The 27,792-nt window shown below is 44.6% G+C and overlaps 1 protein-coding gene across 4 annotated transcripts in view; it reads right to left on the reverse strand.

Moving 5' to 3' along the window:
* Positions 1-243: 243 nt before the first annotated feature.
* Positions 244-27,792, reverse strand: part of TOR4A (torsin family 4 member A) — a 48,393-nt gene continuing 20,844 nt past the window's right edge. For 3 of the 4 annotated variants that reach the window (XM_040324590.1, XM_040324589.1, XM_040324587.1), the window contains one exon: positions 244-1,628. In XM_040324590.1, the coding sequence (XP_040180524.1) occupies positions 333-1,592 (1,260 nt within the window). In that variant the 5' untranslated portion in view covers positions 1,593-1,628 and the 3' untranslated portion in view covers positions 244-332. Of the gene's footprint in view, positions 1,629-25,395; positions 25,480-27,792 lie in introns of those variants that run through there. The other variant, XM_040324588.1, reaches the window with a different exon arrangement.

The following is a 27,792-nucleotide window of genomic DNA, read 5'->3' on the forward strand; positions in this document are numbered from 1 at the left end:
CATGAACGTGTGTATGCAAATGAGGCTGGAGAGGAACCACGTCGGGAAAAACTGCTGAGAAAAATGGTTGTGTGCACGAGGCATCTGTGTTAGTGGGGAATGCTGCCTAGGACCAGTGCAGTCCCACAAGTTTGTAATTGGACTATAGGAGGAAACCCACACAAACATTGAGAGAATATACAGTACCAACCCCATGTACAAATGTGTTCCTGGTGGAAATATATTAAGAAACTCACCTCAAAGGGTTATTAAACTTACAGACTCTCTTTTATTCACTTTAAATATAGGTGATAAACTTTCTAGACAGCAGTCAGAATGGTTTAACCCAACAATCATGTGTATGAATGTAAAAGATTCACTTTGGCTACCACCTGTTTGCACCCAGTGATGGAGAATTGCTTGTCCTTTGTAGTGTAATATTTTAGCTGTCCTGTCAAGCTTTCAATGTTGTTATTGTCTGGGTAAAACCCTTCCCGTAAGAGTTCATCTAAAAAGCAATTGGCGATATGGCTTTTCTCCAACAAAGTGAAAGGGACAATTTCAGCAATATCCCACATTCGGTGGTGCTGTTTCAAAGAAGATTGGATAATGCTTTTCAGTTCTTGCCGAACGTTCAAAACATCGCTGGATGAATTTTGCAGGATGAACTTGGTCACCTCATTTCCTCCAATGTTGCTGATTAAGATGTAGACTGCATTGAGATACTCATTGTTTTGGTTTAAGTAAAAGTAACTTTGTAACGTGTCTAAAAGTGGAAGGGGCATATGCTCCATTTCATCAAATATAAAGACAGGAATTTTTTCCTCAATTTCTGCCCGAGTCACCATGTCTGAGATCAAGTCCACTAAACTGTTCTTACAAGCCTCAATATCACTATCTTTCGGGCAGTTGTGCATGACATAGTATTGTATAACAAAATCATTGTCCATGACTGCACGAAAGTGCTTGGCCAATATACGTCCCATGTGGCTCTTACCAACACCACTAGGGCCGTTCATTGACATCACCAATGGCTTATTATGACAATGAGTTGCCAGGTAGTCCTTCAGGTGATCCATTATTCCCTCAATGGCATACTTTTGTCCAAATACTTCCCGATGCATTGTTTTCTCAAGTCCATCTAGTTCATATTTTATCACATTGTCATCCAAGTTCTCAATAGCATTCAAGATTTGGAAGCAAATGATCCCAACTAACAACATTAGGCATCGTTTTGCTTTGCTTTTCTGTTCCACTGGTAAATACCTTTTGGAGTTTCCTGGATAAAGTACCGCTCTGGACTTCTTACGTTTTTTCTTACGCTTAAGACTACTTAAGGTAACCTGCTCCAAGGTTGGAGTGTCAAATTTAAAAAAGTTAGGTGTTTCACAGCTGGAGGGCCTATAGATGGAATGCTCGGTAGACAGCTGCCGACGAAAAAGGCAAGATTTATTATTATCCAAAGGTCTCTTGCCAGACAGATCCAAGGCAAGATGGCTTTTTTTAAATGTTCGAATTTTTCTGCGTATTCGGATTGCGGCACGAATAGGAGTGACCAGTGAGATTTTGTGTTCTGTGGCTGGAGCCTCTGGAATAGGTTCCATATTGTCCATTTTTACAGTTTGTTGAAAATTGTGGAGCTAGATGTCCTACAATAAAAATAGAAAAGTTTTATTGGAAAACTGTAAAGTAATTGGATTTCCACATTAATGGGTTGAATTGATTCTCAATCCCCACAATATTTTACAAGTTGCTGATATACAATAGGCTGAGCATTCCTCTCACTTATCCATTTTTTCCAATCTAAGTTAAAGGGGTTGTAAAGGTAAAAAAGGTTTTCCCTAAATAGCTTCCTTTACCTTAGTGCAGTCCTCCTTCACTTACCTCATCCTTCCATTTTGCTTTTAAATGTCCTTATTTCTTCTGAGAAATCCTCACTTCCTGTTCTTCTGTCTGTAACTACACACCGTAATGCAAGGCTTTCTCCCTGGTGTGGAGAAAGCCCCCCAAGGGGGGAGGGGGCGAGCAGGATTGTCAGGACACCCACTAACACACAGCTTTTTTCTCTATCTGCAAAGTAGAGAGTGTCCTGGCTTGCCCCCTCCCCCCTCAAGAGGCTTTCTCCACACCAGGGAGAAAGCCTCACATTATGGTGTGTAGTTACAGACAGAAGAACAGGAAGTGAGGATTTCTCAGAAGAAATCAGGACATTTAAAAGCAAAATCGAAGGATGAGGTAAGTGAAGGAGGACTGCACTAAGGTAAAGGAAGCTATTTAGGGAAAAATAAATTACCTTTACAACCCCTTTAAAGCTAAAGTTTAGTAATTTTGGGGGGATACAGCATTAAATTCAATAATTACATGTAATAGGTTGTATCCATGTCTGCTTCTTGTAAAAATCCACTCTTCATGCTGCCTTCATAGATGTGGGATACTGCCCTGAGCACTTCCAGAGCTGCTTGGGTTAACAGCAGCCACAGTCTGCAGGACATTGGAAACACACCATTGCACATACATTGGAAACACATTGCACATAGCTAATATGAAGGGCTGGATTAACAAAGGGGCTATTGGAGCTGCAGCTTCAGGCCCCTTACCTTAAGATAGGCCCATTTTCCCCCAAAAAAAGGAGTTTGAGCATCATAGAGACCTCAAATGCCGAAGACCTACCCAGCCACTGGTCAAAATCTGCGACTCCTAGGACCTATGGTTCTGGATATACGAGGCTCCTTGCACAGCCTGTCAGAAGCTACATACAGAGCGGCCAGTTTAAATACAAGCTGGCACACTCTGTTTGTAGCAGACTGAGAGGATGAGCTCACAGTGCCTCTCCTCACTTCTTATCAGAGGCACTGAGCTCAATGGACAGCTTGGAGCCTTGTACCAATGTTAAAGAACCATTAGCCCCAGCTGTCCAATAAAAATGTGTCATAGATGAGGGCATGTGTCTAAAAGACACATGTTCCCTTCCAGCTCAGCCCTCTTAATTAGGAGGAAAAAACATGGGTTTATAGGCATAAGGTTTACCCACAATCCCATGTTTTTCTCACACTATTAAGAGGGAGAATGAGAATCTTCTGCTGCTGAAAAGGCACTGCTTTAATCAAGCTAAATCATATATTTATATGCTATATTGTATAACGTAATAATTTATTATTTATCTATTAACTGTGAAATTACTGTTTCGAAGTTATAACTTCAAACTTCAGTAATTTGTCCATTAAGCCACATGCTTGAGTAAAGTTTTTAAAAATATATATATTTTTTGGAAAGAAACTGTTTCATGAATAATAATAATAAAAAAGATTTTTGTATACTATGAAAGATGATGTTACACCAAGTACATAAATACCTAACGTGTCACGCTTTAAATTTGCGCACACTTGGAATGGCGCTAAACTTTGTTACTTAAAAATATCCATAGGCGGTGCTTTAATTTGTTTTACAGTTTACATGTTTAGTGTTAGAAAGGAGGTCTAGTGCTAGAATTATTGCTCTCACTCTAACGTTCGAGGCGTATATAACCTCACCGCACGTCCCTGACCCAAATCTTAAAAATAGAATTTGACAGGGCTGTACGAATGCCGTAGGTGTGATGCTTTACTTCACAGCTGCAACTTTTTTTTGTAATTTCTTTAGCTGCAGCATCTTTAACTCAGCCTGCAGAGTTTGACAGGCAGCACCGCCTGTCAAATGCGCCTACTGATTTCAATGGGCTCACTCTGCAACTGCAAGCCAAACTCGCCTGCAGTAGCAGCATAGTCCAATAATGTAAAACTACCATTCAGCAATGTAAAAAAAAAAAAAAACAAGGAGGCGGCAGTAGCACCTCATGAACGTCTGTCAGCTGCTGCCACTACCACTCGTTTAAAAGTAATCCACCACAGATCACTTTTCAGAGTGCGGTAATCATTACCGCAAATGTGAAAGAAACTTGAAACACATCATCCATTTCACACTCACCACCAACCAGGTCACTCAACAGCCACTTCCCATATTAGCCACCTCCATTCAACTTATGTCACAGGTCATCTGCAGGTGACAGACCCTACTCCAAAAGATATCACTCCCAGTTTCTCCCCCCATCGATATCCCTCCATGACCACCTCACATCCCCCCACTGACAGACCTCTCTCCCCAGCCTGTGCCCACACACCCTCTCACCTGCTGACCTGTGGATGGGGAATCAATCCAAAGAATACAATGATCAGTGTTGCTAAATATAGCTGGCAGCACTGATTGTTTTGGGAAAAACTTGATAGGCTGGATTTACTCAAGTCGATTAATAGATTGACTTGTGTACAATCAGCTAGCCTATACATAAATCGACTATGGCTGGTCCCTGCCTAATTGGCTTAATTTTAATCCATGTATGGTCCGCTTAACCACTATGCAGTCCCTATATATCCTTCCACAAACCTTTACATTACTTCTTCCCAGATTCCTTCATCCTCCTCACCTGTACATAGTGCCCACTGTCATACCCTCCACACTTCTCTCCTATACTTAGTGTCTACTGTCATACCCTCCACACTTCTCTCCAATACATAGTACCCACTGTCATACCCCCCACACTCCTCTCCTATATATAGTGCCCACTATCATACCCTCCACACTTCTCTCCTATACATAGTGCCCACTGTCATACCCTCCACACTTCTCTCACATACATAGTGCCCACTGTCATACCCTCCACACTTCTCTCCTATACATAGTGCCCCCTGTCATACCCCCCACAATCCTCTCCTGTACATACTGCCCACTGTCATACACTTCTCTCCTGTACATAGTGCCCATTGTCATGTCACCCACTTTACTGTCCTGTACATACTGCCCACTGTCATACCCTCCACACTCCTCTCCTATATATAGTGCCCACTGTCATACCCTCCACACTTCTCTCCTGTACGTACTGCTCACTTTCATACCCTCCACACTCCTCTCCTGTACTTACTACCCACTGTCATACACTTCTCTCCTGTACATAGTGCCCGCTGTCATACCCCCCAATCCTCTCCTGTATATACTGCCCACTGTCACATACTTCTCTCCTGTACATAGTGCTCACTGTCATACCCTCCACATTCCTCTCCTGTGCATACTGCTCAGTGTCATACCCTCCACGCTCCTCTCCTGTACATACTGCTCACTGTCATATATTTCTCTTCTGAACATAGTGCCCTCTGTCATACCCTCCACATTCCTCTCCTGTACATAGTGCCCACTGTCATACCCTCCACACTCCTCTCCTGTGGATGATCCCTGATGTAGCATGGATGAGCCATGGATGAGCATGAATGAGCCATGGATAGGGATGCATGAGCCATGGATGAACCATGGGTGAGCCATGGATGGAGCATGAATGAGCCATGGATGGGGATGCATGAGCCATGGATGGACCATGGGTGAGCCATGGATGGAGCATGGATGAGCCATGGATGGATAAATGAGCCATGGATGAGCATGGATGAGTCATGGATGAGCCATAGATGGAGCATGGATGAGCCATGGATGGAGCATGAATGTGGATGAATGAGCCAGGGATGGGCACAGATCAGCGCTGTGGGAACTTCAGATCCAGCCCACAGTGCTGCTGCACCCGGCTCTCCCACTCTCCTCACACGCTGTACCGATCAGCGTGAGGAGAGGGGAGGAGTCGAACCGGACATACTCCGGTTTCTTTAAGTGATCATGTGGTAAAAGGCTGCTTTCACTGGCCCTTTACCCCAATCCGTGACACGACGGGTCTGGGAGACCCGACGGTCACGGACATTCCCGATTCTGGGAGGCCGTCATATGACGGCTGGCCAGAGTTATCCGACCATGCTGTAGCTGTCATTCGGCTATGGCCTGGTCGACAACTGGTTAAGAAACATATAAAGTCTCCCATGACATAATAATATAGTAAACTTGGTGTTGAAATATTCGCTTTAAGGTCATCACAGAGGACAGGGGGGCAGGGCCGGCCCTAGCCCAAGGCAACATGTGCACTTGCCTTACGGCGCCGGCAGTGGACAGGGCAGAAAATTGAGTGGGTGTGCGGGGGGTGCGGCCGTGCAGGCACTGCTAACACCGCCCGCTGCCCCACACTGATCAGCGCCTCACTCTGTGGAGCGTATTGAAGCCGCCGGCGCCTCCTCCACTCTGTTTACATCCAGTGAGGAGGAGGAGCCCGAGGGACACATACTGCTGTGTGTATATCCGCGGCCACGCTGTTCTGAGGTCTGTACGTGTACTGTACTATTTTAAGTAGATGGACATGTGCGGGGGGGGGGGGGCTGTCTATGCTGATGGAGGGCGTGTATACTGCGGGGGTCTCTGTACTAAGGAGGGATTCTGTACAGCGGAGCAACAGACGGACCAGACCAGCAGGCAGTGCGGCATCATCCTGAAGGCGACAGCGACCTGTTGAGAGACTTGGGAGCCACCCAGTGCACAGATTTGGAAGTTGGAACCGAGCGAGGAGGCGTTTTCGGTTCACCCTCTCATGGTAACAAACCCCAGACACATCGGACTTGTACCGGGAATCGGGATTGGGAGCTGGCTGAAGTGGGAGCGGTATGTAATATAACAAAGACAAAGTGCACATGGTATGCTGCATTGTATTGTATTCTTTTGTATTGTATTGTGTTGTGTATTGTATTGTGCATTGTATAATACAGCAGCACAATGCTGAACACCAGCAGCTATAGAGGGACAACAAATCCCAGCAATAATACATTATACAGGCTGGTTAATATATTATTGCTGGGATTTGTAGTTCCTCTATAACTGGTCAGTGGTAATCTGCATTGCGCAGTATAATCATTATACAGTGCAATGGAGAATACCACCAGCTATAGAGGACTACAAATCAAAGCAATAGTACATTATATACAACGCAATGCAGAATACCAGCAGCTATAGAGGACTACAAATCCCAGCAATAGTACATTTAGGGAACAACTGTTGATAAAATGCACTTTACAAAACCACAAATAGTTTGTTTGCTTTCTCTGTAAAAGATAAATAAGTTCAACGATCACTTTAAGCATCATAACCATTAAAGCTTAATGAAGCACAGATAAAATGTATGGTGTGTGTGTGCGTACGTGCATGCCGGGGGGGGGGGGGGGGCGTCAAAATGCACCTTCGCCTGAGTTGGCAAAAATCCTTAAATCCTTGCACCGGCCCTGCAAGGGGGCACTCTTTACGTCTGTTTTCCCCATAACTCTGATACTCCCATATTTTATTTGGCCATTTTCCCAGGAGCTGATCGTATATAAAATCAAGCAAAAGACAGTTATCTCACTAAACATGCATTGCAAACAATATCTACATTTTTCAGAAACAGGAAGGAATGCTTTGCCACACGTCCACATTCAAGACAAGAGGAGCCAATACCGCAACTGACAAGCTTTATCTCACAATAAGAGAAACACAAGTTAATATTATCCTCTAACAGCTTTAACGTCCATGTGTATGTGACAACATCACTTCCTATTTTAAGTTCCTGAAGAGGACAGCAAGAGCTTCAGAGCAGAGACAGGCTGCGGAGTTACATAACTGGAGCTGAATAAACATCCCACCTTCATATTGTACTTTGCAACCTTTTGTTCTCAAAGAGAACCATACAGGAAAAAGATTAACCACTTAAGGGCCGGAAGAATTTGCCCCCTTAATGACCAGAGCACTTTTTACAATTTGGCACTGTGCTGCTTTAACTGGTAATTGTGCGGATAGAGCTTTCTTTTGGTGGTATTTGATAACCTCTGGGATTTTTATTTTTTGCAATATAAACAAAAAAACGACTGAAAATTTGGAAAAAAAATCGAATAAAATGTTCTACTTTTTGTTATAAAACCAAAAATCAAATAAACTCAATTTTAGTCATACATTTGTATATATATATACATGCGTATATTTATTGGTTTGTGCAAAAGTTATAGCGTCTACAAACTATGGTACATTTACTGGAATTTACGCAGCTTTTAGAAAATGACTGTCTATCTAATTTTTTGAGGTGCTAAAATGGCAGGGCAGTACAAGCCCCTCCTCCAAAGGACCCCATTTTGGAAAGTAGACACCCCAAGGAATTTGCTGAGAGGCATGTTGAGCCCATTGAATATTAAACTTTTTTGTCACAGTGACACAAAGTTGTCACTGAAATGATATATTGCTCACACATGCCATGGGTATATGTGGAATTACACCCCCAAAATACATTCTGCTGCTTCTCCGAGTACGTGGATACCACATGTGTGAGACTTTTTGGGAGCCCGAAAACCAATCACCACCTTCAGGCTTTCTAAGGGCGTAAAGTGGTGATTTCACAGTTTTAGAGGACCTAAAGTTATCAGATAGCACCCCCCCCCCCAAATGACCCCAATTTGGAAAGTAGACACCCCAATCTATTTGCTGAGAGGCATGTAATATTTTATGTTTTTCCACAAGCCCATTTTGACACTTTTGTTTTGAGGAAAAAAAAATGTACTAGCAAATACTTTGAACCCTATATATTTTTTTAAAGCAAAGGCCCTACAGATTAAAATGGTGGATGTTGCAATTTATTTTTTCACACAGTATTTGTGCATTGATTTTTCAAACTCAATTTTTTGGGAATAAAAAACTTTAAATTTTAATGCACTGAAACACACTTGTAACAGGAGGGCCGTGGGACCCAGAAACTCTTACACAGATTGAGCCAGGAAATAAGGGACATATGTTGGATTGTTTTAACAAGAATGTCTGCAAGACCTATTTACAGGTTGTTGATTCAGAACCCAACAGGTCAACAGAAGAGTGGCTCATTCAATGTGGGAACACAGACTGTTAAGGGGGTAATTAAGTCTGCTACTGTCATGTAAACTAACCTTAGTCTGGCTTCTAAAGACCTTTCCATTGTGTGATGCTAATTAACACTGTATTTTGTGAATTCCTATTGATGATAAATGTGTATTGAACAGCAGGTGAGAGGAGCCGTAGTCATGATGTCTGTCTGACTTGTCAGCTGTAGCTAATTAGCTCATGTGGATTGTGTCAGACCTGGCACCAGAAAGTCTACCCAAGATGTGGGTGGAGTGTGTCATTGTCCCTTTGATTACTGCAGCATGCTTTTTGGTGTATATAAGAAGCCTGAGTTTCCCATTAAAATCTATTTGTTTGAACCAGAGAACAGAGCTGTGTGTGTCTCGTTTCTCGGGAATCCTATGGGTCGTGTTCGCTGGATTGTGGAGTGTCAATAAGCTGTCGTGGGTTGGTGGAATGGAATATCGTAAACAGCGTTAACCCCTGACCGTTACAACACTATATTGCCCAAATGTTTGGTAAAATATAAAAAGATGATCTTATGCCAAGTACATAGATACCAAATACGACATGCTTTAAAATTGCGCACAACTGCAGTGGCGACAAACTACATGCATTTTTAAAAAACATTACAAGTTACCACTCTGGAATTACAGAGGAGGTCTACTGCTAGAATTACTGCCCTCGGTCTGACGTCCGTGGTGATACCTCACATGCATGGTGCAATTGCTGTTTAGATACAACACGAGACCAACGCTTGCGTTCACCTTTGCGTGCGAGCACAGGACAGGGTGCTTTATTTATTTAACTATTTATTTTGCCTTTTTATTTTATTTTTACACTGTTCCTTTCATTTTTTTTTATCATTTTTATTGTTATCACAGGGATGTAAATATCCTCTATGATAGCAATAGGCAATGACAGGTACTCTTTTTTGAAAAAAAAAATGGGGGCCAATTAGATTCTAGATCTCTGATTGGAGCTGTTCTGGTCTCCGATCAGCTCTATGGTCAGCTGGTGGAACCACCGGCTGCATTCTCGGGTTCCCTGATGGAACAGGAGAGCCTGAGAAAACCATGGCAGACGGCGGGGGGGTAAACATTCTATCCCACTGATTGTAAAAGTAGTCTAGCAGCTAATTAGCTGCTAGGATTGCTTTTACATGAAAGCCGACCACTTGCTGAAAAGAACGATACCAGGATAATACCTAAACCTGCAGGCATCATTCTGGTATAACCACTCAAAGTCCAGCAACATACCAGTACGTCACTGGTCCTTGTTGAGCATATATTGTAATGTTCTTTTTTTTCATGCAGCCCGTGGATAAAAAAAGAGAACCTAACAGATTCCTCCATTCATATTGATCGATAATCAGTGGTATGCCCACCATTGGAGTACCAACCTGCATCTCACTTCTAATGATGGGCATACATGCATCATTTTTTTTAACTGTGGTGGTGAAATCACCTCCTACAGAGCTGGAGTCGCTGATTTACGTATAGTGAGAGCAAACCCTGTTCCTGTCAAAATAAATTAATTCTGCAGCTGAATGGCAAACAATGGTAACAATAAAAAAAACAATCAAATAACAATAAAAAAAAACTCAATAAAACAACTTTTTTTTACTGCAATCTGTGCCAAAAAAAGAGTTAAAAATATATGCCGAAGCATGGGGGCAATCTGCCCCTAATGTTAGCGGCAAATCACCCTTCCACCCCTGCCTCCATGCTTCGGCATATATGCTCTTTTTTTTTAACTGTGGTGGTAAAATCACCTCCTACAGCACTGGAGTCGCTCGCTGATTTACCCCTGTTGCTGTCAAAATAAATAAATCCATGCTGCAGCTGAATGGAGTACCTGAAAAGCAAAGAATGGTAACATTAAAACAACTCAATAAAACAACTTTTTGTATTGCATCTGTGGTGGTGAATTCACTTCCTACAGTGCTGGAGTCACCGCTTTACATATAGTTTATTCTGACAGCAAACCCTGTTGCTGTACGAATAAATAAACCTTTGCTGCAGCTGAATGGCGTACCTGCAAAGCATATAATGGTTAACAACAAAACAAAGTAACATTACAGTATAACAGTAGGACATACCATACCTGCAAAGCAAATACAATAAAACACAGTAACAATAAAACATTACAGTTAAGCATAACATACAGGAACAATAGCTAGAAAACAATAGAGAGAGAAGAAAAATAAAACGATATGGGGTGAAATACTGCAGCTGCTGACTTTTAAAATAAGGGCACTTACCTGTCCAGCGCGCCTGCGATGTCAGCACCCAGCACTGCTCGGATCTCGGATGCTATCTTTGGTAAGGGAATTAGGCTGGTTCCCTACTGCGCAAGATTGAGTCGCGCTGCGCGATCTGAATGGTCTCTGCTGTTTTCTGGGACCTGTGTGTTTCCCAGAAGACAGGAGGGGGCGCCGGACGTGGCGTACATACCCGCAGATAATGCAGCTATCTATGCCCGGAAGTGGATGCAAATACCTGTCTGAGGCCCCGTACACACGATAGGATTGATCCGCGGATACGGTCCTCCGGACCGTATCCGCGGATAAATCCTCTGGCAGATTTGGATCCGTTGGCATGTACTCACCATCGGATCCAAATCTGCGCGGAATTCAACCGCGGTGACGTGTCGCGCCGTCGCCGCGATGATGACGCTGCGACGTGCGCGACGCTGTCATATAAGGAGATCCACGCATGCGTTGAATCATTACGACGCATGCGAGGGACGGGTTCGGACAGATCGATCCGGTGAGTCTGTACAGACCACCGGATCGATCCGCTGGAGCCGATTCCAGCGGATAGATTTGTTAGCATGCTAACAAATTTTTATCTGCTGGAAATCGGAAATATCCACGGATAAATATCCACTGGAACGTACACACCAGGGGATCTATCCGCTGAAACCGATCCGCTGAGATTTTTCAGCGGATGGATCCTCTCGTGTGTACGGGGCCTTAGACAGGTATCTGCTCCCCCCTAAAAGGTGCCAAATGTGACATCGGAAGGGGGGAGGAATCCGGACAGCGGAGGTTCAATGTTTGTGTTGACCCCCGCTTTAAATTATTCTGAGTCTGCATGCTCTAGAAGTACAGCCCCCTTCCCCCTTAAGGGAAAACTCCACTTTCACTAGATAAGTATGTAAAAGACATGTAATAGCCACACATTATTTTGTAATTCAAACATATTGTGAAGTAAGAATAAATAGCACTTTACAACATCGGGGAAGACAGTACAATCACAATACAATTCAATACAGGACAAATCCGAGGGCCCTGCTCATTAGAGCTTACAATCTAGAAGGGAGGGTCAAGTGGAACAAAGGGTATTTTCCTGTGAGGGATGATCAGATGGACAAGATGAAAATACAGTTGTTAGGTGTGGGTAGGATAGGCTTCTCTGAAGAGAAGGGTTTTCAGGGATCGTCAAAAAGCTAATAGAGTAGGAGATAAACGGACAGATTGGGGTAATGAGTTCCATAGACTTGGAGAGGCTCTGGAAAAGTCTTGGAAGCGAGCGTGGGAGGAGGTGATGAGAGAGCTAGAGAGTAGGAGGTCTTGCGAAGAACGAAGAGAACGATTAGGTTGGTATTTTGAGACTAGGTCAGTGATGTAGGGGCAGGGAATATATTGTATATAATATATATTGTAAAACAATCAAGGAGAGAAAGTAGAGGCTTCAGAAAATGCTGAAGTTTACACAGGGAATGTATTCTTGCAGAGGGCAGTGGTGGGCTACTCTAGGATAAATTTGCATGCCGTCTGTTCATTTTGTGTTTACATATGAATTAGTTCACTTTTATAGGGAGAGTAACCAAGCATGATGTAGATTTCCTTTATGCTAGGGCACATATATTTCCTCTTCACTCTTGACACTAGCGGTTGAGTTATTACAGTAACTCTCTTGCAAGGTGCAACTTCCCTTGCAACATGAACAGCATATTTACAGTGCCTTGAAAGAGTATTATACCCCTTGAAATTTTTCACATTTTGTCATGTTACAACCAAAAACGTAAATGTATTTTATTGGGAATTTATGTGATAGACCAAGACAAAGTGGCAAGTGATTGTGAGGTGGAAAGAAAAATGATGTGAAAAGTGTGGCATGCATTTGTATTCAGCCCCTTTTACTCTGATATCCCTAACTAAAATCTAGTGGAATCTATTGCCTTCAGAAGTCATCTAATTAGTAAATATAGTCCACCTGTGTGTAATTTAACATCAGTATAAATATAGCTGTTCTGTGAAGCCCTCGTGGGTTTGTTAGAGAACCTTAGTGAACAAAAAGCATCATGAAGGCCAAGGAACACACCTAACAGATCAGAGATAAAGTTGTGGAGAAGTTTAAAGCAGGGTTAGGTTATAAAAAAAAAATATCCCAAGCTTTGAACATCTAACGGAGCACTGTTCAATCCATCATCTGAAAATGGAAAGAGTATGGCACAACTGGAAACCTACCAAGACATGGCCGTCCACCTAAACTAAAAGGCCAGGCAAGGAGAGGATTCATCAGAGAAGCAGCCTAGAGGCCCATGGTAACTCTGAAAGGAGCTGCAGAGATCCACAGCTCAAGTGGGTGAATCTGTCCACAGGACAACTATTAGTCGTGCTCTCCACACATCTGGCCTTTATGGAAGAGTGGCAAAAAGAAAGCCATTCTTGAAAGAAAGCAATAAGAAGTCCGGTTTACAGTTTGCGAGACGCTATGTGGGGGACACAGCAATCATGTGGAAGAAGGTGCTCTGGTCAAATGAGACCAAAATTAGACTTTTTGGCCTAAAAGCAAAACGCTATGTGTGGCAGAAAACTAACACTGCACATTACTCTGAATAAACCATCCCCATTGTGAAACATGGTGGTGGCAGCATCATGTTGTGGGGATGCTTTTCTTCATCAGAGACAGGGAAGCTGGTCAGAGTTGATGGGAAGATGAATGGAGCCAAATACAGGGCAATCTCAGAACAAAACCTGTGAGGCCCCCGTACACACGACCGAGGAACTCGACGTGCCAAACACATCGAGTTCCTCGGCGAGTTCAGTGTGGAAGCCGCCGAGGAGCTCGGCGGGCCGACTTTCCTCATTGAACAACGAGGAAATAGAGAACATGTTCTCTTTTCGGCCCGACAAGTTCCTCGACGGGTTCCTCGCTGAAAAGTGTACACACGACCTAGTTTCTCGGCAGAATCCAGCTCCGACCGAGTTTCTGGCTGAATTCTGCCGAGAAACTCGGTCGTGTGTACGGGGCCTCAGAGTCTGCAAGCAGCCACTTCCAGCCCTATGAGTTTTCTGTGGTGTAAAACAGCAAGGACAACTGTAATGCCAAAGAACTGTGCGGATGCTGCTCTCCCTGGATGGGGTAATCCAAACGATACTACAGAAACAAGAAAAAATGGAAGGTGCACGGCACCTAGTGCATTACCACAAAACATTTTTTCAATAAAAAATGGATACTCACAAGATGGCAAAAAATTGTAGGCCAAAAAACACACAATGCTGGACAGTGTGGACACACATGTGGCGTATTCACATCACGGGCAGGGGCGGACTGACAACTCATGGGGCCCTCGGGCAATAGGAAATTATGGGGCCCCCGTGCAATATGAGATTATCGGGCCCCCGGGCAATAGATTATAGGGCCACACAGTATACACACACATACAGTATACATACACTGTATATGCACACAGACACACAATATACACACACAGTATACATACACACAGAATACACATACACATACTGAAAAGGTACTGGAGAGGTGGGGCAGCTGTAATCTTGGGATTTTTTTTAAAACACACATTTTTACATACTGTCCCTGGTTTTACTGAGGCTGGCAACCCTGATGGGGCCCCCTAGTGGCATGGGGCCCTCGGGCAGTGCCTGAGTGCCCAAATGGTCAGTCCTCCCCTGATCACGGGGTATACTTCCTCAGAGCTAAGTTTAGCTTATGCGTTAGATGTATACCCTGTGATGTGAATACGCCACATGTGTGTCCACACTATACAGCATTGTGTGTTTTTAGGCCTACAATTTTTATTCTTGTGAGTATCCATTTTTTATTGAGAAAATTGTTTTGTGGTGATGCACTAGGTGCGTGCGCCTTCCACTTTATCTTGTTTCTGTAAAGTCTGCAAAAGACTTGAGAATGGGGCGGAGGGTCACCTTCCAGCAGGACAACGACCCTAATCATACAGCCAGAGCTACAATGGAATGGTTTACATCAAAGCATATTCATGTGTTAGAATGGCCCAGTCACAGTCCAGACCTAAATCCAATTGAGAATCTGTGGCAAGACTTGAAAATTCAGACTCTGGGAGGCTGAATCCAAATGCACCCCACACATTTCAGATATTTATTTGTAAAAAAAAAATTAAAACCATTCATCATTTCCTTCCACTTCAGAATTATGTGCCACTTTGTGTTGGTCTATCACATAAAATCCCAATAACATACATTTATGTTTTTGGTTGTAACATGACAAAATGTGAAAAATTTCAAGGGGTGTGAATACTTTTTCAAGGCACTGTAAATAGGCTGTTCATGTTGCAAGGGAAGTTGCACCTTGCAAGAGTTTGCCCCAGACCTTATGCCGCGTACACACGGTCGTTTTTCGGCATGAAAAAAAACGACGTTTTTAAAAACGTCATTTAAAATCATCGTGCGTGGGCTTCACATCGTTTTTCGGCTTTTGATGTCACAATGTAGAGTATAAGATTTCCTATCATCTGTGCCCAGTCTTGCCACACAGAGTTAATCCAGCTCTGAGCAATCCTCTTTTAATGTTCAGTGAAAATTAACAGAATTCCAGATAAAAACTTGCCAAATTATAAAGTCCATTTCTCTGTTCTTGCTTTGTGTTACAGGTTATTTACATATCTAGAGCTTGGACATGTTTATCATATGTTATGTTATGTTTATCATAATATGAGGTGATCCAAAGTTCATTTTATATTACCAGGATATTACCAGGATATGGTACTCCGTAAACATTGGAAGATTTTACAGCAAAGAAAAGTGTAATTCCTTGTGTAAAAAAAAATGCATTTTTGTGTGAACAGTCACCTCATTCACTAAACTGAGGCCAAACTTCCCATGCAAAATAAAATTTCCCTTGCAAATTGAACAGTCTATTTATTAACTGTCAGATGCATTCAGGATGATTTACCAAAGGCAAATAAGCTGTTCACGTTGCACACAGAGTTGCACTATGTAATGGATATTTTACTTTGCAAGGAAAGTTGTTCTTTGCATGAAAATTTTTCACAGAAATTAGTGAATGTGATGAAATTTTACTTTGCAAAGAATATCTAGTCATGTGTCAGGAAAAAAAAAACAGCATTTTTGCTTACATATGATTTCATGATTCAATAAGCTCTGGGGAAAATACTCATGCAGAATGCAAATTCCCTTTTTACTTATCTTTTGTAAATCAAATGTCAGACATGATGGGGTTGATTTACCAAAGACAAGTAAACTGTTCACTTTGCAAGGGAATGATCCCCAGAACGTAGTATGTATATATATATAGGCCCGGATTCACAGACATCGGCGCATATTTATGCCGCCGTAGCGTATCTCTTTTACTCTACGCCAGCGCAGCGCACAGAGGCAAGCACTGGATTCACAAAGCACTTGCTCCCACTCGCTGTTAAAGATACGCTGGGTTTCCTCGGCGTAAGCCAGTGTAAGTGTAAGTGGGCGTGAGCCATGCTAATGAGGCGTGACCCCATGCAAATGATGGGCCAAGCGCCATAGAAGTACTTAAAATGAACAGCGCATGCGCCGTCCCGTGGCCGCATCCCAGTGCGCATGCTCAGAATCACGTCGAGACAACTGCCTAAGATACGTCGAATCACTGCCTACGACGTGAACGTAACCTACGCCTAGTCATATTCACGTACAACGTAAACGACAAAAGATACGACGGCTTGTGTTCCCTGGTCCATACCTTTGCATGTGTTGTGCCTCCTATATGGGGAATAACTTTACGCCGTACGTAGGACTTACGCAAACCGCGTATACTACGTTTGTGAATCGGCGTATCTCCCTCATTTGCATATGTGCATAGAAAATCTATGGGAGCGGCAAATGCGCCCGGCGTAAATATGCGCCCACGATACGACGGCGTAGGCAAGTTACGTCGGTCATAGGAAGCCTATTTTCAGGCGTATCTAGTTTTGTGGGCACGGCGCACAGATACGACGGCGCATATTTACACTTACGCGGCGTATCTCGAGATATGTCGGCGTAAGTGCTTTGTGAATCCGGGCCATAGATTATACATATAGTATATGTGTGTGAAGCCCCGTACACACGGCCGAGGAACTCGACGTGCCAAACACATCGAGTTCCTCGGCGTGTTCAGTCCTGGAGCCGCCGAGGAGCTCGGCGGGCCGAGTTCTCCCATAGAACAACGAGGAAATAGAGAACATGTTCTCTATTTCCTCGCCGAGGTCCTCGTCGGCTTCCTCGGCCGAAAGTGTACACACGGCCGGGTTTCTCGGCAGAATTCAGCTCTGAACCGAGTTTCTGGCTGAATTCTGCCGAGAAACTCGGTCGTGTGTACGGGGCCTCAGTGTTGGCAACCATCAGCATTTTTACTGGCAGCCAGTAAAAAAATGAGCACTTTTCTCCTGCCAGTAAATGGCAGTTATGCCGTGTACACACGACCGTTTTTCGGGTTGTAAAAAATGACATTTTAATGGTCTAGAAAAAACAACGTTTTTTTCAACCCGATCATTAAAACGGTCTTGCCTACACACGATCGTGAAAAAAAAAATGCTCTAGCAAAGCGCGGTGACGTACAACACGTACGACGGCACTATAAAGGGGAAGTTCCATTCGGATGGCGGCACCCTTTGGGCTGCTTTTGCTGATTCCGTGTTAGTAAAAGACGATTCGCGCTTTTCTGTCTGTTACAGCGTGATGAATGTGCTTACTCCATAACGAGGGCTACCGTCTCATAATTTGCTTCTGAGCATGCGCGTTTTTTTCATGTCGTTAAAGCCCACACACGACCATTTTTTACAACCTTAAAAATTAGAGCATGTTCGAAATTTTTAATGGCCATTTTTTACATCGTGAAAAATCCTCTGGAGCCCACACACGATAGTTTTTAATGACATAAAAAAAAACGTAATTTTTTACAACACGAAAAACGGTCGTGTGTACGCGGCATAAGAGGAAAAGGTTGCCAGTAAAAAATATGGCTGTGACGCTCGGCACAGAACTGTGTATATGCAGCTCGGGGCCTGGAGCTGGCTGAGACCATCCAAGTGCCTGCTACAGTGTGTTTGGGCAGTGTGGCGGGCGGGTGTGGTGGAGGCGGAGTCTGAGCCTGTCGTGTGATGCCATGGTGCAAGGGAGCCAAGCGGAGCAGGCGGAGCCTTGGTGTGCGGGTCTGCAGGACAGGATTAAGGCAAGCCAGGAGTGGGACTGTCAGTGATGTTTGGACTGGAGGGGACTGAAGGGACCACCTGGCATTGAGAGAGACTTTCACTCTGACTCAAGAGGGGACATGTCAGTATCACTGTGAGAGTCAATTTCATGTGTGCATCACCCATTCTAATGTATTGCCCTCCTGAGTCCCTGAGCAACTTACTTACTATATCAAAAATAAAATAAGAAATATGCTTTTTGCCTTAATATCTACCTTGAATCACATTGCTAAATGCATATCGTACTTGTTTGTAGCCTAAATACTGGAATTTGCACTTAACCACTTAAGGACCCCGTCACGCCGATATACGTCGGCAGAATGGCAGGGCTGGGCACATCCAAGTACCTGTACGTGGCCCTTTAAGCCCAGCCGTGGGGTCGCGGACCCGATCGCCGCTGGAGTCCCGCGATCGGTCCCCGGAGCTGAAGAACGGGGAAAGCTGTGTGTAAACACAGCTTCCCCGTTCTTCACTGTGGCGCCGTCATTGATCGTGTGTTCCCTTTTATAGGGAAACACAATCAATAACGTCACACCTACAGCCACACTCCCCTACAGTTAAAAAAACAAATGAGGTCACACTTAACCCCTTCAGCGCCCCCTTGTGGTTAACTCCCAAACTGCAATTGTCATTTTCACAGTAAACAATGCATTTTTAATGCATTTTTTTCTGTGAAAATGACAATGGTCCCAAAAATGTGTCAAAACTGTCCGAAGTGTCCGCCATAATGTCGCAGTCACAAAAAAAAATCGCTGATCGCCGCCATTAGTAGTAAAAAAAAAAAAAATTTATAAAAATGCAATAAAACTATTCCCTATTTTGTAAACGCTATAAATTTTGCACAAACCAATCGATAAACGCTTATTGCAATTTTTTTTTACCAAAAATATGTAGAAGAATACGTATCGGCCTAAACTGAGGAAAAAATTTTTTTTTATATATTTTTGGGTGATATTTATTATAGCAAAAAGTAAAAAATATTGCATTTTTTTCAAAATTGTCGCTCTATTTTTGTTTATAGCGCAAAAACTAAAAACCGCAGAGATGATCAAATACCACCAAAAGAAATCTCTATTTGTGGGGAAAAAAGGACGCCAATTTTGTTTGGGAGCCACGACGCACGACCGCGTAATTATCAGGTAAAGCGATGCAGTGCCGAATCGCAAAAAAAGGCCCGGTCATTGGGCAGCCAAATCCTCCGGGGCTGAAGTGGTTAAAGCGGGAGTTCACCCATTTATTAAAATTTTTTTGTTCTCCCCTTAGATTCCTGCTCGTTCGGTCTAGGGGAATCGGCTATTTGTATTAAAATATGAGCAGTACTTACCCGTTTTCGAGATGCATCTTCTTCCGTCGCTTCCGGGTATGGGTCTTCGGGAGCGGGCGTTCCTTCTTGATTGACAGGCTTCCGACGGTCGCATCCATCGCGTCACTCGTAGCCGAAAGAAGCCGAAGGTCGGTGCGGCTCTATACTGCGCCTGCGCACCGACGTTCGGCTTCTTTCGGAAAATCGTGACGCGATGGATGCGACCGTCGGAAGCCTCTCGGAAGACTGTCAATCAAGAAGGAACGCCCATTCCCGCAGCCCGTACCCGGAAGCGACGGAGAGGATGCATCTCGTAAACGGGTAAGTACTGCACATATTTTAAAACAAATAGCCGATTCCCCTAGAGAAAACGAGCATCCAGCTATGGGGAAAAAGTGTGCGCTGTGGGTGAACCCCCGCTTTAATGTAGTCTTACTTGTACATTAAACGAATACTTACTTCCCACTGGCTAGACAGACTGCTCACTGTATGAAAATGAACCCGTTCATAAATTGGCGATCTGCACTGGATGCAAATGACAGCAACACTGTGGGGGTTATTTATGAAAGGAAAATCCACTTTGCACTACAAGTGCAAACTACAAGTGCAAAGTGCACTTGGAAGTGCAGTCGCTGTAAATCTGAGGGGTAGATCTGAAATGAGGGGAAGCTCTGCTGATTTTATTATCCAATCATGTGAAAGCTAAAATGCTCTTTTATTATTTCCCCCCTCAGATCTACAGCGACTGCACTTCCAAGTGCAATTTCAGTGCAATTTTAAGTGCACTTTGCATTTGTAGTTTGCACTTAGTACAAAGTGGATTTGCCTTTTGTAAATAACCCCCACTGAAATGCAAAAAGGCTCAAACATTTTTGAGATATATGGTAATTTCCTGAGGTTTCAGCTACTCTGTGGATCATCTGCGTGACTCATTATTGAACTATATCGCACATTCTTCTTTCATCGTTTAGTGGCCTCTGTGTGCTAAATATTTGCACAAAGTTGTATATATACAGTAGTGTTATTATCCGAGAAGCCTATTTATAAAAGGGGTAAAATGGTCGGATGAGAGCTTACGTTTAATCTCTAGTGCTACACAGCACTCCTTCTCTGTGGAATTCAGGATTTTACTCTCACAGTTTTAAACCAGTTTTTAAATGGACATTACCGCCCCCCCCCCCCCCCCAATACTTTCATGCTAAAAAGGGCTAATCCACCCCCAGCAATTAATTTATAGGTGATCTCTATTAAGCCTTGGGTTTACCAACAGCAAAAAGCCCCTGCTAAAGTTGTCACATTGGGGGTTATATACGAAAGGTAAATCCACTTTGCACTACAAGTGCAAACTATTAGGTAGATTCAGGTACATTGGAATAACTTTAGGGCCTGTTTAGGCTACACCGCCGTAAATTAGCTAGGCTAGTATTGATTTTCAATCAACTTACCTGCTAATCTACGGCGGCGTAGGCTCAAACGAGCGGGCGTAAGGGCGCCTAATTCGAATTGGTTGGAGGGGGGCGTGTTGTATGGAAATGAGGCTTGACCTCACATTTTTTGATGTTCTTTGCTACTGCGCATGCGCCGGGCGCCTACATTTCCCAGTGCGCATTGCGGCTAAGTACGCCGTACGGGCCTATTGATTTCGACGTGGACGTAAACGACGTAACTCCCGATTCGCGGACGACTTACGCAAACGACGTAAACAATTCGAACCTCGCGGCGGGAACGGCGGCCATACTTTAACATTGTTATTCCACCTCATAGGTGGAATAACTTTAGGCCGTCTAAGGCCTTACGGAAACGACGTAATTCGACTGCGGCGGGCTGGCGTACGTTCGGGAATCGGCGTACAAGCTCATTTACATAATCTACGCCGGCCGCAATGGAAGCACCACCTAGCGGCCATCCGAAAAATTGCAAGCTATGAGAAAGAACGGCGCAAGCCGTCCTATCTTAGCTTTGTTTAAGCGTATCTCTGTTTGAGCATACGCTTAAACATACGGCGGCGTAGATTCGGAGTTAGGTCGGCTTAATTACTGATAAGCCGGCCTAACTCTTTGTGAATCTACCTATATGAGTGCAAAGTGCACCTGAAATTGCACTGAAAGTGCACTTGGAAGTGCAGTCGCTGTAGATCCGAAAGGGACATGCAATCAGCAGATCTTCCCCTCATTTCAGATCCCCCCCTCAGATTTACAGCGACTGCACTTCCAAGTGCACTTTGGACTTGTAGTGCAAAGTAGAGTTTCCTTTCGTAAATAACCCCCATTGGCATTCTCCACCATGGAGTTTTACTCCTCCTGCTGCTTTCTTTTAAATTCAAATGAAAAACCCAATAGGGAGTGTGAGTTCTTAATTGTAATGGTAGAACAGGGGTGGCCCGTCCATTAGGGGGGCACAGGCACTGCCCCTTCTGTTCACGCCACCCCCCTATATGTATCATGTATATTTTCCTACATAGCATTAATCTATTCATGGCTGCCCCGGCCACCCCCTATTCAGGCGTCCGGCCCCTTTTAGGACACCAGGCGCCGGAATTACAGTGGTGTTTTTTTTAAGCACCTGATTAGAGCCATAGGCTCTAATAGGCTTCAAAATAGGGTGGACTCGGAGCGCAGAGCACTGCGCTCAGAGCCCACCCATGTGTGTTATAAAAGCAAATAAATATTCACTTTTCTAACATTGAACTGCCTCTCTGCCAATCAGGAAGCGCAAGTCTTATAACTGTCACCCATGGCTGAAAGGACAGGTGCTCCTATGGGACGCCTAGCAGGAAGAAAGAAATGACTCATGGGGGACACAGCTTGCTGCTGCCTGACCCGCTGCCTGTCCCACAGCACGCCGCTGTCACCTACTGCCTGACCCGGTCAGACAGCAAGCAGGCAGGTGGGGGGGTCACAGTGGCTGCATTAGATAGGCACAGTGGTTGCATTAGATAGGCACAGTGGTTGCATTTGATGGGCACAGTGGCTGCATTTGATGGGCTCAGTGGCTGCATTTGATGGGCACAGTAGCTGCATTTGATGGGCACAGTGGCTGCATTTGATGGGCACAGTGGCTGCATTTGATGGACACAGTGGCTGCAATTAATGGGCTTTTTTCCAGTATTTGTTTGCGCTCCCCAAAAAGTGTTGAGCACCAGCCGCCACTGTGGCAGAGATCTTGTCAATGGAATCACCAAAATGCCAGGATGATTCAAATTGATTGTTGGGATGACAGCCATGCAGACCAATTTGATGCAGTGTGCGGCGTATGGTCTGAGCACTGACAGGCTGACCCCCACCGCTTCAACCTTTGCAGCAATGCTGGCAGCACTCCTATGTCTATTTCCCAAAGATAACCTCTGGATATGACGCTTAGCATGTGCACTCAACGTCTTTGGTCGACCATGGCGAGGCCTGATCTGAGTGGAACCTGTCCTGTTTAACCGCTGTTTGGTCTCGGCCACTGTGCTGCAGTTCAGTTTCAGGGTCTTGGCAATCTTCTTATAGCCTAGGCCAGTGATAGCGAACCTTGGCACCCCAGATGTTTTGGAACTACATTTCCCATGATGCTCAACTATACTGCAGAGTACATGAGCATCATGGGAAATGTAGTCCCAAAACATCTGGGGTGCCAAAGTTCGCCATCACTGGCCTAGGCCATCTTTATGTAGAGCAACAATTCTTTTTTTCACGTCCTCAGAGTTCTTTGCCATGAGGTGCCATGTTGAACTTCCAGTGACCAGTATGAGAGAGTAAGAGCGATAACACCAAATTTTACACACCTTCTCCCCATTCACACCTGAGACCTTCTAACACTGAAGCCTCGTTCACACGACCAAGGAACTCGACGAGCGAAACACATCGTTTTCCTCGCAGAGTTCCTTGTTAGGCTGTCGAGGAACTCGACAAGGCAATTTTTTGCATTCCCATCGACTAAAAAGAAGACATGCTCTCTTTTTGGCTCGACGGGATCCTCAACAGTTTCCTTGTCGAAAAATGTACACACGACCGGTTTCCTCGGCAAAAAAAAAATCCCAGCAAGTTTCTTGCTGGTTTTTGCCGAGAAACTCGGTCATGTGTACGAGGCCTAACGAGTCACGTGACACCAGAAAATGGCTAATTGGGCCAAACTTGGACATTTTCAGTTAGGGGTGTACTCACTTTTGTTGCCAGCAGTTTAGACATTAATGGCTGTGTGTTGAGTTATTTTGAGAGGACAGCACATTTACACTGTTATACAAGCTGTACACTCACTACTTTACATTGTAGCAAAGCGCCATTTCTTCAGTGCCACAGGGGCGACTTGTCAGGTGACTTAGCCGCCTGACAAGTCGCGCTGCGTTCTGTACTATGGAACTGTTCTAATGGAAGCGACTCAAGTCGCTCTGACTTAGAAAAAGGGCGACTTTGGGACGACTTCAGGGCAACTTGCATTGACTTCAATACAGAAGTCATTTTGCAAGTCGCCTCTGAAGTCGTGTGCAGATCGCTTTGCAAAGTCGCGCGACAAGTCGTGCCGCACCTGTGTGAACCGAAACTAAGCGTTGTCACATGAAAAGATACAATAAATTATTTACAAAAATGTGAGGGGTGTTGTGAGATCACTGTTGTGAGATACTGTATTTATGCATTTTCACACGTACACGTGAAGTTGCGCGAAATCGTATTCTTGCGTTCTAGTTCTGCACAATATGTAAATGGACATTTGCAAAATTTGGCACATTTCCACGCATGAGGTGTAAATTACTGACCAAAAAAAGCAGTTTTTTTAAAAATTGAACCCCATGGACTACGACTGGGATGTCATTAAAATTCATGTGCGTGTAAAGGCGGGTGTCCCAATACTTTTGGTAATATAGGGCCAGATTCACAAAAGGGATACGACGGCGTTTCTCCTGATACGCCGTCGTATCTCTGTTTCTATCTATGCGACTGATTCATAGAATCAGTTACGCATAGATAGCCATAAGTTCCGACAGGTGTAATTGTTTTACACTGTCGGATCTTAAGATGCAATACCGCTGCCGCCGATGGGGGGAGTTTGCGTCGTAAACCAGCGTCGGGTATGCAAATTAGGAGTTACAGCGATTCCCGGCGTTTTTTTTTGCGTTCGCCAAGTCGCCGCTAGTCTAGTTTTTTTTGGTGCCTTAACTTTACACAGCAATCGTATTGCTGTATAAAGTATGGCCGTCGTTCCCGCGTCGAAATGTAAAAAATAACATCGTTTGCGTAAGCCGTCCGGGAATACGGAATTACGCTACGCGCGTCGCCGTTCGGAAAAATTACGTCACGGCGCGCAAAGCACGGCGGGAGTTTGGAAACGGAGCATGCGTGGTAGGTCCGGCGCGGGAGCGCGCCTAATTTAAATGGCACACGCCCATTTAAATTGGCCCGGAGGCCGCCGGCGTAGGTTTTCATCGCAAGTGCTTGGTGAATCAGGCACTTGCGATGAAAAATTGCGGCGGTGTAAGGTATCTACGATACGTTACGCCGCCGCTCTTCTATGTGAATCTGGCCCATAGTGTATGTTTGTCCCAAGTATGCCTGGAAAGCTCCTCGCTAGTTTTGGCTGTAGCCAATTTCCTTTGAAAAGGTGCTGAGAAAATGTTGAAAATGGATTGTGGCTTCATGTATTACAGATGCTTACTGCCAGCAACTGGAGTAATAGGCAGCTGTAAGCCAATCTAGGAAGTAAAAAAACGCAATCTAAAAGCAAGAAGAATAAAACACGCTACCCTATCCCATCACATTAAATTAAATTCATATAAACAAGCGCGTGCTTAAGGGATCAAAATCATTTTACAAATAAAAATTTCCCCAAGTACAATCCCCAAGAGAGCCAAATCCTCCCTAATATTATCAGAGTGAAATGATAAAGATTTTTACCTGAGATTCCCACGCTCTCGACCAGGTTACCTAATTCCACAGCGGTGCATGTCAAAACTGAACGTCTTGCATTTGTCCGGTATCTGCAGTTTAATGGGGGAAGGGAAGTAGGCGGGAGAACTAAACTTCCCTTTTTTTTTTTTTTATTATTCAGTTCTGCAAATCCACAGACCCTGCGACCTAATGGGAACATAGAGCGTGCTTTGGCAGCTAGTAGACAAACTAGAATACTCAATGAAGGGATCTAACCCACTCATAAAAAACTGGAGGTACAAGAATAACCACTTTTCCATCACAGCCACGTTTTAGTCCTGAAAATTTGTTAAAACACCAGACGTTATATATTTTCTGAACGCAGAGACCCTGGAAAATAAAATATTGGTAGTTGCATTTTTTTTTTTATAACACATGATATTAGTACACGTTTAACCAGTTTGGCTCCAGAGCAATTTTTTTATTTGTCGCATACATGTAAAAATCTTGGCCCGGATTCAGATACCATTTACGGTGGCGTATCACCGTAATTTAAAAACTGCGCCGTCGTATCCTTACGCCGATTCTCAAAGGCAGATACGCTTTTCAAAATAGGCTTCCTCCGCCGACGTAACTTGCATACGCCGGCGTATAATTGTGTGCAATTTTATGCTGGCCGCTAGGGGCGCTTCTGTAGATTTCCACGTAGAATATGCAAATGACCTAGATACGCCGATTCAGAAACGTACGTGCGCCCGGCGCATTTTTTTATGTCGTTTACGTAAGCCTTTTTCCGGCGTAAAGTTACCCCTGCTATATGAGGTGTACGCAATGTTAAGTATGGACGTCGGGCCAGCGTCGATTACGTTGTTTTCGTAAGTCGTTCGCGAATAGGGCTGTGCGTAATTTACGTTCACGTCGAAAGCATTGACTATTGCGACGTAATTTGGAGCATGCGCACTGGGATACGTTCACGGATGGCGCATGCGCTGTTCGTTAGAAACGTCAATTACGTGGGGTCACACATAATTTGAATAAAACACGCCCACATCTTCAACATTTGAATTAGGTGGGCTTACGCCGGCCCTTATACGCTACGCCGCCGTAACTTCGGGCGCAGAATCTTTCTGAATGCCATACGCGGCTCACAAAGTTACGGCAGGGTAGCGTATAGGAGATACGCTACGCCCGCATAAAATACATATTTGTATCTGAATCTGGGCCCTTAATTTTTGCCAGTAAAATTACTTAACAGTGGCGGTGCGTCCATAGTGGGCGCAGGAGCGCCGCCCCCTCTCTTCTGCACCCATCAATCAATACATACATTCATGCGTTGCATGAATGTATGTATTGTCACCGGTGCCACTGCCGCCCACTATTTAGATGGCCGGCCCCCTGGCGAGCGCCGGCCATCTGAATTACAGCGGTGGCCTGCGGTGGGTGTGTTTTGGAAGTGCCTATGAGAGCCAATCGGCTTCCAAATAGTTAACCATATGGCGCACAGCCACACGCCTCTCAGGCAATCAGGTTCACCGGGTCTGGTTACCGGTAACCGGTAACCAGGAGAAGAAATCAAGGGAGTGTGGGGGTCTGGAGGAGGATGGCTGAGACCCGAGAAAGGTAAGTATCGGGAGTGGGGGGCAAACTGGCGGTTTTTGTGGGGGCAAACTGGCGGTTTGTGGGGGCAAACTGGCGGCATTTCATGGCATGGCACAGTGGTGACAACTGATGGTATGGCACAGTGGTGACAACTGATGGCATGGCACAGTGGCGACAATTGATGGCATGGCACAGTGGCGACAACTGATGGCATGGCACAGTGGTGACAACTGATGGCATGGCACAGTGGCGACAATTGATGGCATGGCACAGTAGTGACAATTGATGGTATTGCACAGTGGTGACAATTGATGGCATGGCACAGTGGTGACAATTGATGGCATGGCACAGTGGTGACAATTGATGGCATGGCACAGAAGTGACAGTTGATGGCATGGCACAGTGGTGACAATTGATGGCACAGTGGCGACAATTGATGGCATGGCACAGTGGTGACAATTGATGGCATTGCACAGTGGTAAGTAACGGGCGGGGGGAAAACTGGCGGTTTTTGTGGGGGCAAACTGGCGGTTTTTGTGGGGGCAAACTGGCGGCAATTGATGGCATGGCACAGTGGCGACAATTAATGGCATGGCACAGTGGTGATAATTGATGGCATGGCACAGTGGTGACAAATGATGGCATGGCACAGTGGCGACAATTGATGGCATGGCACAGTGGCGACAATTGATGGCATGGCACGGTAGTGACAATTGATGGCATGGCACAGTGGTGACAATTGATGGCACAGTGGCTGCGTTTGATGGCACAGTGGCGACAATTGATGGCATGGCACAGTGGTGACAATTGATGGCATGGCACAGT

This window comes from Rana temporaria, chromosome 9 (genome assembly GCF_905171775.1).
Source record: "Rana temporaria chromosome 9, aRanTem1.1, whole genome shotgun sequence".
Taxonomy (NCBI): domain Eukaryota; kingdom Metazoa; phylum Chordata; class Amphibia; order Anura; family Ranidae; genus Rana; species Rana temporaria.